At 40.9% G+C, this 13,290-nt stretch overlaps 2 protein-coding genes across 2 annotated transcripts; one reads left to right on the plus strand and one right to left on the minus strand.

Moving 5' to 3' along the window:
- The first annotated feature begins 3,966 nt into the window (after positions 1-3,966).
- LOC115810266 (transcription factor 15) lies at positions 3,967-4,876 on the plus strand. The gene is made up of 2 exons (XM_030772192.1): positions 3,967-4,494; positions 4,844-4,876. The coding sequence occupies exons 1-2, from the start codon at positions 3,967-3,969 to the stop codon at positions 4,874-4,876; spliced, it is 561 nt and encodes a 186-aa protein (XP_030628052.1).
- Positions 4,877-7,829: 2,953 nt separating this feature from the next.
- bzw1a (basic leucine zipper and W2 domains 1a) lies at positions 7,830-13,267 on the minus strand. The gene is made up of 12 exons (XM_030771825.1): positions 13,185-13,267; positions 12,206-12,278; positions 11,944-12,120; positions 11,668-11,762; positions 11,488-11,553; positions 11,000-11,135; positions 10,665-10,774; positions 9,991-10,161; positions 9,705-9,851; positions 9,326-9,464; positions 9,104-9,226; positions 7,830-8,628 (listed from the first exon to the last, which is right to left on the minus strand). The coding sequence occupies exons 2-12, from the start codon at positions 12,267-12,269 to the stop codon at positions 8,597-8,599; spliced, it is 1,260 nt and encodes a 419-aa protein (XP_030627685.1). The 5' UTR covers positions 12,270-12,278; positions 13,185-13,267; the 3' UTR covers positions 7,830-8,596.
- Between the last annotated feature and the right edge of the window lie 23 nt (positions 13,268-13,290).

Here is a 13,290-nt window from a genome sequence, read left to right on the forward strand (position 1 = left end):
GTTAGGAGAAGTTCTGTGAGTCAGCTTGCCGTTTTTAACAGATCATTAATAGAGCAGGAACTCATATTGACTTTAAAGTGAGATTTCCATAAGAACTTTGAAAGTTCTGCTCTATACTGTGGGAGTACTCCCTCCTCTGACCTTTTGGTGAGAGGATGAAAAAAATCTGCTGTTCAGCTTTCACACATCTGTACAGGTTTGTAGAACATGGAGAACTTTTTTGATGTTGTAATAACAGTATATATGATCTTAAGATCCATACCTCATAGCCATCAGACAAGATGCTGTGACCTTCCTGAAGCATATGACTTTGGATCCTGTAGGAATAAGCGTGTGTCTCAATACCAAAAGTCTGTGCATGGTGGGAATATGATCATAATTTGTGGCCATGACTTTATCGATTTTATTTGTTGAGGTCGCAAAAACACTTCATTCATGACCACAATTTAATGTTTTGTTGAAACAGGATCCTTTTTCGTGGCCATGCCATATCTTGTGGCCATACAATGTAAAATTGGTAGTCATAACTTTCTTTTATCTATGTGTAAGCATTGGACGACTATGGCATAACACAATATGGACATTAGTAGGTTTTCATGCTCTACAGTGAACTGAAATGTATTCGGCTATGTATAAAATTACATACTCTTACAGTCTGGGAAACTCTGCCCATTTCCCGTGAGAACATGGTTAAAATGGTGCAGTCTAATCATATGGCCGTGCTTCAACGGTCGTGACTTCAGTGTGTCTTTACATACCACTTCAGGGCAAACAAAAACAGCATCAGTTAATCCATTTTTTAAGCTAAACTACAGCACGTCTACGTTTTTAGACAATGAACACATTTCACGTTATCAGCCAAACCTGTTGAATGTATCACGTAACCAAGATATATTTATGTGTAACCTAGATACAGTAATGTAATATCTACACTTTATGAAATTGTCTCAGAAAGGTATTAACTTAACAAGATATGTATAGCAATAAATTAAACAAGTTGTGGCCAAATGATTTAATAATAATAATAATATAAAAACACTCCCCATTTCTGTGTGTGTGTGTGTGTGTGCGTGTCTCTGTGTGTGTGTGTGTGTGTGTGTGTTGTCAGATCAAAGTGTTAGTCACACAGTGTAACACAGTGAGTGTGCAATGTCATATACTGTCAGAGTGGATCTTCATAACCACCCCACCACAAAGCAATAGAGGTTTTGACTATGCCATTTTCTCTACTGGTTTTGAAGCTTTTGTTGTTGTTGTTGCTCTTCTTCTTCTTCTTCTTCTTCTTCTTCTTCCTCTTCTTTCATACTCATTTCCAACATCTTCAACCTATGGCTTCATTACATTTCCAACAGTTTTAACCTGTGGCTCCATTTTAAACCCTAGCTGAAGCAGGCTGTGTGTGAGTGAAGGCAGAGGGTCAGTTTGTGTGTTTGTTGTATGAGGGCCCTCACCCTAACTCACTGTACAAAAACATGCACACACAGAGGCAGTGGATGCTGACAGGGTGACGGCACGGTGAAGAGTTACTGCTGACAGGTGCACGACATGTTTGGGCCAGTCTCTCAGTCACTAATACTGTTGACAGACAGAGATAGAGATAGAGAGAAAAGGGGAGGGAGAGAGTGAGATATAAAAAAATTGGGAGAAAGGGGGAGATTTGATGAGAGAGAAAGAAATGATAAGGGAGAGAAATGGAAGAGAAGAAGAGAGAGGGAGATGATAGCCTTTGACAGAATGACACCCCTGTCTTTTTTGCTTTTAAACAAAGGATGAAGTAGGCCCCCTCTCCACTTAAGACAGTGTGAGACAGCACCTGCACTAGAGAGGGTCACAGTCCCTGACCCAGGTACTGAGCCTCTTGCAATAGAGATCCACACTGGATTAACTGCAGCACCATGTAAACCTCATCTGTTCACTTACATGCCTTGTTTCAGTGTATGAATTTAAAAAGCAATGTCTTTTTATGAACTTTCTTAGATAGATAGATAGATAGATAGATAGATAGATAGATAGATAGATAGATAGATAGATAGATAGATAGATAAAGAGGGAAGATATATGTTGTTGTCTGCATTGAGTCCATCTAGAACTACAGCTTTTAATGGAAATCTATGAAATGGACATCATTTTAAACTAAATACTTGTATCTAAATTACACTGACAGGGTAAAACACCAATTGTATTTGCAGGGTCCTCTGAAAAATTGTACCTTACTGTAAACTAACTGAAATGAAACAGTTCAATTTAGTTACTGATTTGTAAAACAGACAGAGACTCTTTCTTGTGGTTTATAAAAACAGTACTAAACAAGAGTGGTCACTATCTGCCCGCTCAAACATGAGCTTTTTTGGGGTTTTTTGTCTTTACTCTAAAAAGATCCAAAAAATATTCTACATTGGTGTATCACTGCCATCTAGTGGCAAGGAGTCAAAAAAAAAACAAAAACATGAACGGGCTGTTTCTGTCAACCTTAAAGTTTTTGTACAGCCTACACAATTAAGAAGAATTGCAGATTTTATGTTCCATTTAAAAATACTGTATGTTATTAAAGCAGTCTTTTGATAGATACAAACATCATTCCATTGCAGGTTTATTCCCTTTTTCTTACTGTTCTGTCATGATTTTTAAAGAATGTCCTGTGATATTATTTGTTAAGCATAAGTGAAATGCTGTGTTTCCTGGGCTCTATTTTCCAGTAATTCTCATTAATACTGGAAACAGTGTTGTGTGTTTGTTTAGAATGGGCCTGATGTAACTGTCTGAGTAGGACTTCAATGCAGTCTTCATAAAACACAGACTTCAGAACCTTATAGTGTAGAGTGTCAAAGTCTCACCATGTCCGCTTACATACCACAATCCAGACTGATCACCTATGTTGACTATATCTTAGGGTAGGATGGGGGTTAGTTAATACCTCTGCAGGACTTAATTCAGAGTGAAGAGTTTTATTCGTTTACCTGATCACTGGGGCTGCTTTTCATTCTGTGTTTTCCCACTTTTTCAGGACGATGGGTTCACATCATGTCATTACCGAGCCCTTGGATGGCACTGACTAAACGGTCTGCTCTGTGATTTCTGTGGTAACCCTATATAAGAGCCACAAACATACATAGATATTTATACCTGCTCTAAAGATGGCAAAGAGGCAGGAGTGAGCAGCCATTACCACGGGGACATTTAGAGGGCGTGTGTGTGTGTGTGTGTGTGTGAGAGAGAGAGAGAGAGAGAGAGACACCTGTAGTACTCACTCAGGAGAGCCTGAATGCAGCCAAGGACAGCAGAGGACGAAGGGACTTGGTTTATCTGTTTTAAAGATTTTCTTCAAAGTTCACAAAGTGCTTGAGGCTGCTGATATCATCACAATTAACATTAAAATGAAGATCTAAATCTGCATTTGACTCATCTTGTTTTTAAACTGTTTTGCAAATCCAAATTAAACTTCCTATTGAAACTGAAAGAAATTTAGGAAACTGTGAGGGGAGCACAGACCAAAAGAACAAGGTCAATATCCCATTCCTCATCAACTCTACTCTTCACCTTTGCAGGCAGCAGAGGTCACAGGGTCACAGAGTGTGTGCCCTGACTTCCCACTGTTCAGGCAATGGCAGATAAGCAGTTGTGCACAGTGTGTGTGTGTGTGCGCGCGCGTGCATGCTCGTGCGTGCAAGTGTGTATGTGTGTGTGCATGCATGTGTGAGTGTGTGTGTGTGTGAGGGCGGGTGTCCCTATGCATATATTTATATACACACCTCTCTCCCTCTCTCTCTCCCAAAAACTGCAACAGGTGGATCCCAGGCTCCACCTGTCTTCCCTTTTCCAGAGCTCACATGCTGGCGACCCAGAAAGGATTGGATCAGTCACTCAAGAAATGGTATGCTGAAGTGCCAGGGGGGGACGAGGCAGTGTCCGGGTCACCGGATCGGGAGGCAGCTGGTCCCGCCGTCTATTTTCACTCTGCATAAAGCGATGGGCAGTGAGCTCTCTCCCCAAGGCTTACCCACAATCCTCACTCGCACTCCTCTCTGCACCATGAAGTCCACCAGCAGCGAAAGGGGCATCTTGAACTCCGACCCCGATGAGCTGGACAGCGGCAGCGACAGTTCGGACAAGTCGACGGGCGACGGGAGTCCCCGCGGGGGTCGAGAGGGGATGAAGCGGTGTGGCGGACGTAGACTGGCGGGTATAAGTAAACAGCGTCAGGCAGCAAACGCGCGGGAACGAGACCGCACGCACAGCGTGAACACGGCCTTCACCGCGCTCAGGACTCTCATACCCACCGAACCGGCCGACCGTAAGCTGTCCAAGATCGAGACGCTGCGTCTGGCTTCCAGCTACATCTCTCACCTGGCCAACGTGCTGCTACTCGGGGATGACTGTCTGGATGGTCAGCCCTGTCTGAAGTACCAGACCATCCTACAGAGCAGTTCCAACATCAGCTCCAGCCCCACACTCAAACCCATCTGCACCTTCTGTCTAAGCAACCAGAGGAAAATGGTTAGTGCCTCTAAGTCCTTTATTTTAGCTCTGTGCTTTAACATATCACTAAACTTGCAGACTAAACATAGTTTGTCTGACTGACGAACATGGTTTATATGGAAACATAAGGACAAACTGATACAGAAATAACACACAGATTTAAGAGGAAAAAATAAGTACTGTAAACTATTAAAATTCCAACTTTTTACATTTACTCCTGTCCTTTTACTACTCAATATATTGTCACAAAAAATCTTTTCCAAATACCGAGCAATGCTTTCTAGGTCATATTTTGTCCTTGTCATGTGAAATGTGAAAGAATTGGTGTTGTGTGCCTGTGGTAACTGATTTTTCTCTACTTCCACAGCTGAGAGAGGGGGAAAAGCATTCACATATTTGACATGGGCACTGTCAAGGCTGGGTTGCTCCCATGCATCTCCCGCTGAATGTTTACATGTAAAGAAACCAATCTTGTACAGAAACAAAATTCAGAAAATGTGTATAGCAGGGTTTTTTTTAAATCCCTGAGGACAGGAGGAAATGCACAAACACTGAAATGCACTTTTTCCCGTTTACAACGTGTATGTTTATATGTAGCCTATCTTATCCGCCGTGTTTTGGTGAAATGTAACTGGAGTCGATTTGTGAAGCTGCACCTGGCAAGCGTCTATTTTGGTCGCAGAAACAGTAATCCTTCGCGTCCCTTTCCTTAAAAAAAGCATGTCTCTCGACTGTCACATGGTCGTAACCAAAGCCCCGCGGCTGCAGCGGTTGCTGTCAGTACAGAACTGGCGCGACCCTACGTACCCGTCACTTATCCGCTGCCAGCCGCGTGACCAGTACGCAACGTTGAGTCACTGTAAACATCTTATAATCGCCACTCTTTCCCTCTGCCGCAAAATGGCATAATGAATCAGTAGTAAATCACTTGAAGGCTGATCAAAGGTAGATGAAATTGAGACTGGTTTGAGAACAGAGATTGGGACTGCTGAATTTAGCAATAGTGTTGGCAAATACAGACAGCTCCTAGTCCCGCGAGACATTTATAAATCATTTGGTTATCGAGGGAGACGCTAAAGAGATGAGGGTGACTGGTTTATAAACAGGCCGACAGAAGCTCTTGTGAGGACAATACAAGTATAGGAATGCTGAAAGTGATTTCCTGAGCTACAGGTTTGAGTGAGCCTCTACAGGATCGACACTAAACGAGCACAACAAACTTCGTATGAATCTAAAGACAAAATCGATTTTGCAGGTCAGGTTTGGAAAGTACGGAAGACATGAATTTTCAAGACACTATTAATATTTACCAGTATCTAATAGTTCACCATGTCATTGCTTAATGTAGCCTACTTTTGTGTCGTATCAAATCATGTTTACTTGCATTTATTGCACAAGCTGTTGGTTCAGCGACATTTTAACATAAAGTAAATATATTAAACTAATTTCACCTCATGAGGTCACTTTTATTTTCTCGAGTACTGTATGTGGGCAAACACTGAAATTAATTCACTCAATAATATTGGGCTTCTCGGTGTTTTGAGGAAAACTTTATTATTTGATAAAAACGATGAAACCCCATTAAAGTACCACTATTATTTTCAACATGCATATAGCATGTGCCACAAGTGTATAAACATTTCTTTTTAAGAAAGCTAAAGTTAAATAACCATCGAAAGACTAAAAACCTACTGTAAACAGATATCAGATGTCATTTTGGGTCAAACTAGCGTTTGTGAAATATTGCACACCTACTGAAAGATGTAATCAGTTGGCCTGTCCCTCAGTGAATCTCCCGAAATGTTTTATCGGTATCTCTAACTCATGAAATACGGCCTACCTCTAAATATTATACGAATACGGGGGATTGTTAAAGACATACTTGAATCGCCTGTGTCCATAATGGAACTGTGTCCTTTGCACATAGCACCTAGTAAGGATGCTGTTACTGCGTAATCATGTATTTTTGTACAAAAAAGAGAAAAAGTTGAATATGTCTGTACTCTTCTTATAATATTTATTCATTATAATTAAATTATTTTTTAAAATGATGAGTATGGACTCTGAATGTGTGTTGTTTGTGTCTGTTTGAAGCTCAGGTACAGGTTACAAAGATCTCATTTAACAAAATATATGTGTTTAACCATGCATGATCTCTAAAAAGAAGTTGCAAAATGTATCGCAAGGTAAACCCTGAAGGCTCAACTGGAGCACAGAAGCAGTTTTGTTTTTGGATTATTACCGTGGTGAAGCTGGACCAATTTGACTTAAACTGAGGCGCCATCTAGTGAATGTTCTACAACGTAAACGGAGATTGTCCTCAAGCAAAGTCCACGCAATAATATTGTTTATGTGCACAGACTCTTAAGTCATTTAACATTTATTGCACCGTAAGTCTCTCAGATATCCTATATTATTTTTTATTTTCCTTATACCAGTGGTTAGTTACACCAGCAGTTCCTCCAGAAAAAAATATTCCTTTATTTTGATTTTTCCAGTTTGAAAAACATTCGATTTTCTTTTAACTTGGCAACACAAAACACTTCCTGATGGGGGGAAAAGTAAAATTAAATTTCTCTAAGTTGTATTTGCAAGTAATTGATAATACAAAGTAAAATCTCATGAGATATGTTTAAACTCAGAAAGCCCAAAGCCCACTTGTTATCAGTTTCGCTGACTGATTTGACTTTAGAAGAAATAGGCTTGTATGAGTTTTCACAGTCAACAACATGTCAGAGTAAATCTCTACCATAAAGAAGCCATACACAGAACTCTGAGACAGAACTGTGAAAAGATTTTGATCTGAAGAGGCGAGTTCCAAGGAGCACACCGATACCCATTTTTAAGATTGAGAACAATCTGGAACCACACAGACCTTTCACAAGACATCTGTCCAGTGTGAAGGAATTCTTGTCAGTGAAGTTACCATGACTACAAGGTCCTTGTCAGTGTGGTTCCAAAGGGGTAAGATAAAGGCCTATCCATGGAGAAAACTCGCTTCAGTGGGCAAAACCTCATCCCCTGGAGCAAAGAATCAACTGAGCATTTCACGTCAACCCTGAGCACACATCCAAATCACTTCGCTTCAGATTCACAGGTGTGAAAGTGACCAAGTCAAAGCGCTGGACTTCCATTCCATGGTTTGCTATGCCTCTGACACCTAAAAACTGCTGTCAACTCAACCCAGTCAGTTTAAGAGAACTTGAAAGTCTCTATGAACTTTTGGCTCAGGGGTTGTACGAAAGCAGATACAACTTTTCATTTCAAAGTGGTAACATTTACATGAACTGTAAATTCTCACTTTTCTTTTTTTCCAACATAACAGAACAAATAAACAGCACACTCCCAGCAGCTTGGAATTCTTGTAAGTTTTATTTCATAAAAAAGTCAATTAGTTTCTCAGATTAAAGAAATTGGTGACATATCAGTTGAGAAGGTGGCGACAGATCTTGGAAATGTGATGTCAAGTGCTTAAGGGGTCTTTTGAGGGTGACTAAAACTCGACTCTGTACAGTTGACTACAGTGAGAGCTAACCTAGGGCTGGTTGGTCGTTACCATGGGAGCAGGACTGGGACCTTTGGCAATTACTTCACAAATGGAGAAAAAGAATTTGAAGGAGCCTAACAAGGGCATGAGGGCAGTATTAACAGACAGAAAGAGATCAATTTCTTTTTTCAGCAACGAGGCAGCGGCAATGCCACATGTAATTGAATGGAATGTAACATTTTCAAATGAAAATCATGTCATAATTGCAACAATAATTGTAATAATAATACTAATAAGTCAAATTTATAAGGTTTCCAAATGTGTCAACATGTAATATAGCTCCATGGATGAATAATTACAAAGGTTGACAAGTCATAACTTTGTGCTATTTTGAGTGTAAACCGTAAGATTAAATAGAAAAATCTGTTAAAATTAACCATTGGTTATACAAAGCCCTTAAATGACATCTAGATGTTATGGTTGAAAAAACAGGAGGTAGAATCCAAAAGAAAAAAAAAAAAAACAAAACAAAAAAAGATAGAGAACTTAGATAGACAAGCACTTGTTTTTTAATAAGAAAACATTCTACTGCTCCCGTGGCGGCTTCTGCACGTTAGGTCAAACATCAGGTCTTTAGTCTCCCTCCTCTTCCTCAGACTCGGATTCTAGAAAAACAAACACAAATTCAACGGGTCAACATTAAACAGCACATTAACATGGGCCACTGCACTGGCCTCTCAACTGTCTCAAATGTGTCAGGCAAATACAAAAGAGCTCTCTGACCTTGTGACCACTTCTTTCTTTTTCTTTTTTTCTTTTAAACGTGCAGCTTAACTAAAAAAGACAGGACTTTTTCTCTAAGCAAAAATCGATCAACGTCACAAGACACCATCAACCGTGTCCAGCAAATGTCCCGTGACATAACAATTAACCTTCATGCTTGACCTTTAAACATGTCACATGAGAGATTTTGGCCCATAGACTTTCAGAACTAAGATATTTTTTTCATTGCCTTGCTGTGTAAATACAGCGCCTGTTCTTTCAATAAAACATTAATTGTCCATCAAATTATATGAAGCCAACTTCAAAAACATTATCATAATTAGCCTCTCCCTAAAAACATTCTGAGAACTAACTTACCCTCCTCAGCGTTCTTCAGCCACTCCACAAATTTCTTCATCTGTTCAAGGAAAACACTCTTCCCTTTGGCCATGTGAGCTTCCGAGTACCACTTCAGAATGGCCTCTTCGCTCAAAACGTCCGCTATGGAAACAGACATACAGATCATAACCGTCATCATCATTACCATTGTCATCGTCATTGTGACTGCTGACAGAGACTTAAGGTCAGACCAGGACGCACCTTTGTAGAGGAGAACAACAATTTTCTGGAAAGCTTTCATGAAGTGGATGTTATCGTAGCAGTACTCCTGGATCTTCAGCAGGAGCGTCAGCTCTGACAGGCCCTGGGAGGTGAACGCCTTCAGGAGGGGACTGTATTGCTACAGATGAGAAGGAGGTGAAAAATGGAAAATGACCATCTGAAACTAAATTACTGTATTTTTTTTTTGTCGAAACCAGACATTTTCCCTTGCTCATATAAGATCAAAGCAAAAAGTGGTATTTTAATCAATAAGGCAAATTTCTCAGTGCTCTAATATCAACCAATCAAACTGGTTCTGATACACGGACATAAACTGCAATCCTATTTTCAACCCAGTTCATTCTGAAGCCTCTCTCACCTTCAAGTGTTTGATGGCTTGTTCGGTGACGAGCTCCTCTTTCTTGTTCCACTCAATAGAGCTCATCACACTGGTCCACACTATCCCTATCATCGTCTGCTCCGAAATGTTCGTCTTCTTCATCTCCTCTCGCACATAGGCAATGATCTGACCATGGCAAAAGAGATGGCACACCCACACACACCCAGCATTAACGATCAAGCCACATGTGACTGGGTCGAGCAGAGATGACACTGACTAGAGTGTGAGGTGGGGGATAAGAACTATGACAGGTTTGGTGGCTCACATCTTTGAAGGGGTCGCCGCGGGACATCTGCTCCTGCAGCTCCTTCTGCAGCTCCTTGCGGGCTCCGATTGACTGCTGGTTGCGGGCAAAGTCAGACAGCTCCTTCAGCCCTGCGTCGGTGAAATACTTGGAGAAGTGTTCGCAGCTGCGCTTGTTGGCTGGGAAGAGCTCCTACAACAGCCCAGAGATAACATGAGGAGCCATGGTTTCACAATGAGAGGGGAGTGCCCTATGTATTTTAGAAGTTTAAGCAGTTCAACCTCCTTCCCTCATTTCTATCGCTAAATAAACATTTCACGGAGCAAACAGGATGAACCTGATAACTAGGAATAACAAATAAGTTATATAATACTGCCTTGCCTGATTTCAATACACATGAACACTACGAGGAATCACGCAGCACAACCTATATCACTTATACCCACAGATTAACACCACATTTGATTTACTCCCACAGTAATTCTAAAGTTTTTCAACAACAGATTTAATCACTTTTATGAATAAGCCAGCTGGCCAATACAAAACTATCATCAAAACAATACTTTGGTCATTGACAGAACTGTCCTCAGCACTTGACCTGAGCTTATTTGGCATGCCTGAAACTACAGGATCTGAGAATGAGGGGAAGACACATAACACTTGTTTTGATTTGACTGAACTGAGTGTGTATTTACCATCAGTCTGTTGTCCATGCCTACTTTACGCAGGCTGGCAGCCACTGAATTGATGTCTTTCTCATTGATCCAGGATTTGAAAAGTTTCACAGCAAAAGCAGCAGACACGCCTAGGATAAGAGCAAACGGTTCCAAAAAATCACACGAATCCAGTTATCACTTAACACTGCCATAATGTCGATTCATAAATATATGAAAATATTTATTCGCAGCAAGAAAAAAAAAAGTATTGTGATCTTTATGTGGACGTTCACCTCAGCTGTTCACAGGAAACTAAATGCATCAATCATTCTTGGCCTATCAGCGTGTCTGACTTTGAGAGATGAGCGAGTTACCTTCTTTGACGAGGTTCTCGTTGAAAAGGCTGCTCAGGATGGAAGCTGAGATGTTGCCGTTGGCCAGGAGAATGCCAGTCAGCATGGCCAGTTTGTTACGCTCAGACTCTGTGAAGCCTTTTAAAAACAGCAGCAACTGCAGACATATTTGAGGGAGAGAGAAAGAGAGAGACAGAAAGAATGAATAACACTAACCATTTCAAAGTTTACGACTTTTCTGCTACAACTACCAAAAAGATAAAGTTTTAAGGTTTGTGTCCAGTATCCATATATAATCACCGTATTACATGCTTCCATGTAACTACTAATTAACACACTTTTACAACAACTATGTGCTTGAATGTGTCACTTTATCTGGCTTACGTGGAGCAATCCTTAAATGCATATGAGCTGAAAAATGAGAAAAAGGGTGCATATTTTTTGTTTTTGAGAAATCCCTCTAACTGAAGAGTTATTCATTTCTACACTGGTGCACAGGTGTAGTTTACCTTCTTGATCTCCTCCTCAAACCCTTTCTCCAGGTACTTGTAACGCCTGATCAGCTTGTTAAAAACCTGTATTTAAAACAAACAAACAAAAAAAGATCACAGATGTAAGACATGTCTTCATTCAGTGTTGACACATGTGTGGACCCTTGTCTGGGAGACTACATGAAGGAATGTAGGTACCTGAGCATAAGCTTGCATTGTCTCCAGGTCTTCGTTGGCGGTGAAGAGACAATACTCAGTACGGGTCATGTCATCAGACAGCGTCCCGCCTGGGGCTAAAACACAACACACGCGGGGCGGACATATAAATATTCAGTTTTTCACAAGCGAGAATCGTATTTTTAACCACACATTTAAACTGTTTCATTCCTGCGAGAGACAGGAATACACAGTGACTGGCAGACGTAATCATATATTATCATTATAACATTGTTCGTTATTAAAAGCCGCGCCTACCCAGCATTCCGCCGGCCACCAGGATGTCGAAGAGTGTCTCTGCATACCGGCGGTAGTCGAGTTTGGCACCAGAGGCATCAAGGAACTTAGCGACAGCTTCCAAATCAGTGCCACTTTGATTCAAGCCTTGTACAATACTTTCTTGAAACTGAGAAGGGTCAAATCTCTCCTTTTCATCTGTTGAAATAATTAAACGCACATTGTTATATTCTGATCCGACGGAATAACAGCGAAAACTGTATAACCGCTAATAACTGCTTACCTCTTTTCCGAGTTTTAAAACGCTGGCCGGTAAGCGTTGGCTTTTGCTGCTTTTGATTATTCATAAAAGACACCTGTTAAAAACAGAAAAATAAACATGTTTCAAGTACAAATTTCTGCAGCTAATTGGTAAAAACAGCCACCCCCCCCCCCTCGCCAATCTGCCATTTCGTTAGAGCATTATCAGCATAAAATGGATCTCTTAATCAAACTGAAAGAGCCTCGAACTTAAAAGATCACATCCTGCAATATGACACTAAAGTACAATACGCAAATGCAAATTACGGATTACAGACTCAACCTCGTGCCCGTCGCCGAAAACCCGGAAATGTAGAAGCGACTGGGAACACGCATTAGCTGCTAACTGGCTAACCACCATCTGAGTACGATAACCTGAACGCCATCCACACAACCTCCATATTGTGACACTAGCAAGCTGCCAATTATGAAGTTAACGCTGCACTTAAGTTACCACGATCACTAGAAATTAGCATTTCGCAATTTATCTGCAACAGCAGAAAGTGAGGCCATTAAAGAACGGTATAACTATGGTTATCAATCCGATGAAGCCCATATGGGTTGATTAATTTAGGACACCGGCATCCTAGAAACCGGACACGTTGGAAGTGGTCTAGCGATGAGCTAGAGGCCTACTACATGACTACGTGGCTAGCTTTCCGTAACAGTCACTCTAACACGATACTTCAAAGAAAACCGAACCTGTACATTAAGAAAATGTCACAGTGAGGTCTGGCGATGGGCATCCGTGACAGATGTGTGTTCTTAAAGAGAAGCATTTCTTACATATAAAACGGCTAGCCCGTTAACCACCTAGCCCCCAAAACGAAGCGCCGCTAGCTGGGCAAGTTCGCATTTACATCACGACACGTTGAGTGTAATCAATTAAGACAGCGAGGCGATATTGTTGAAATGTTATTTTCAATATAATAATCGGATCGAAGTTTCAAAATGGGACTTACCTAAATTAATGCTGATAAAAAACGGCTTTAGAACCTATGAACAAAGCAACACAATGGCTATTCCCAACCCAACAAAAAAACCCTCCCAGATGCGAGCCCAACTGCG

Source organism: Chanos chanos, chromosome 4, assembly GCF_902362185.1.
Source record: "Chanos chanos chromosome 4, fChaCha1.1, whole genome shotgun sequence".
Classification (NCBI taxonomy): domain Eukaryota; kingdom Metazoa; phylum Chordata; class Actinopteri; order Gonorynchiformes; family Chanidae; genus Chanos; species Chanos chanos.

Coding starts and splice junctions, on each gene's coding strand:
- LOC115810266 (XM_030772192.1), top strand. CDS start 3,967: ATGGGCAGTGAGCTCTCTCCCCAAGGCTTACCCACAATCCTCACTCGC. Junction 4,495..4,843: donor TAAGCAACCAGAGGAAAATG/GTTAGTGCCTCT, acceptor CTACTTCCACAG/CTGAGAGAGGGGGAAAAGCA.
- bzw1a (XM_030771825.1), bottom strand. CDS start 12,269: ATGAATAATCAAAAGCAGCAAAAGCCAACGCTTACCGGCCAGCGTTTT. Junction 11,136..11,487: donor TTGAGGAGGAGATCAAGAAG/GTAAACTACACC, acceptor ATATGTCTGCAG/TTGCTGCTGTTTTTAAAAGG. Junction 10,162..10,664: donor GCATGGACAACAGACTGATG/GTAAATACACAC, acceptor GGGCTGTTGTAG/GAGCTCTTCCCAGCCAACAA.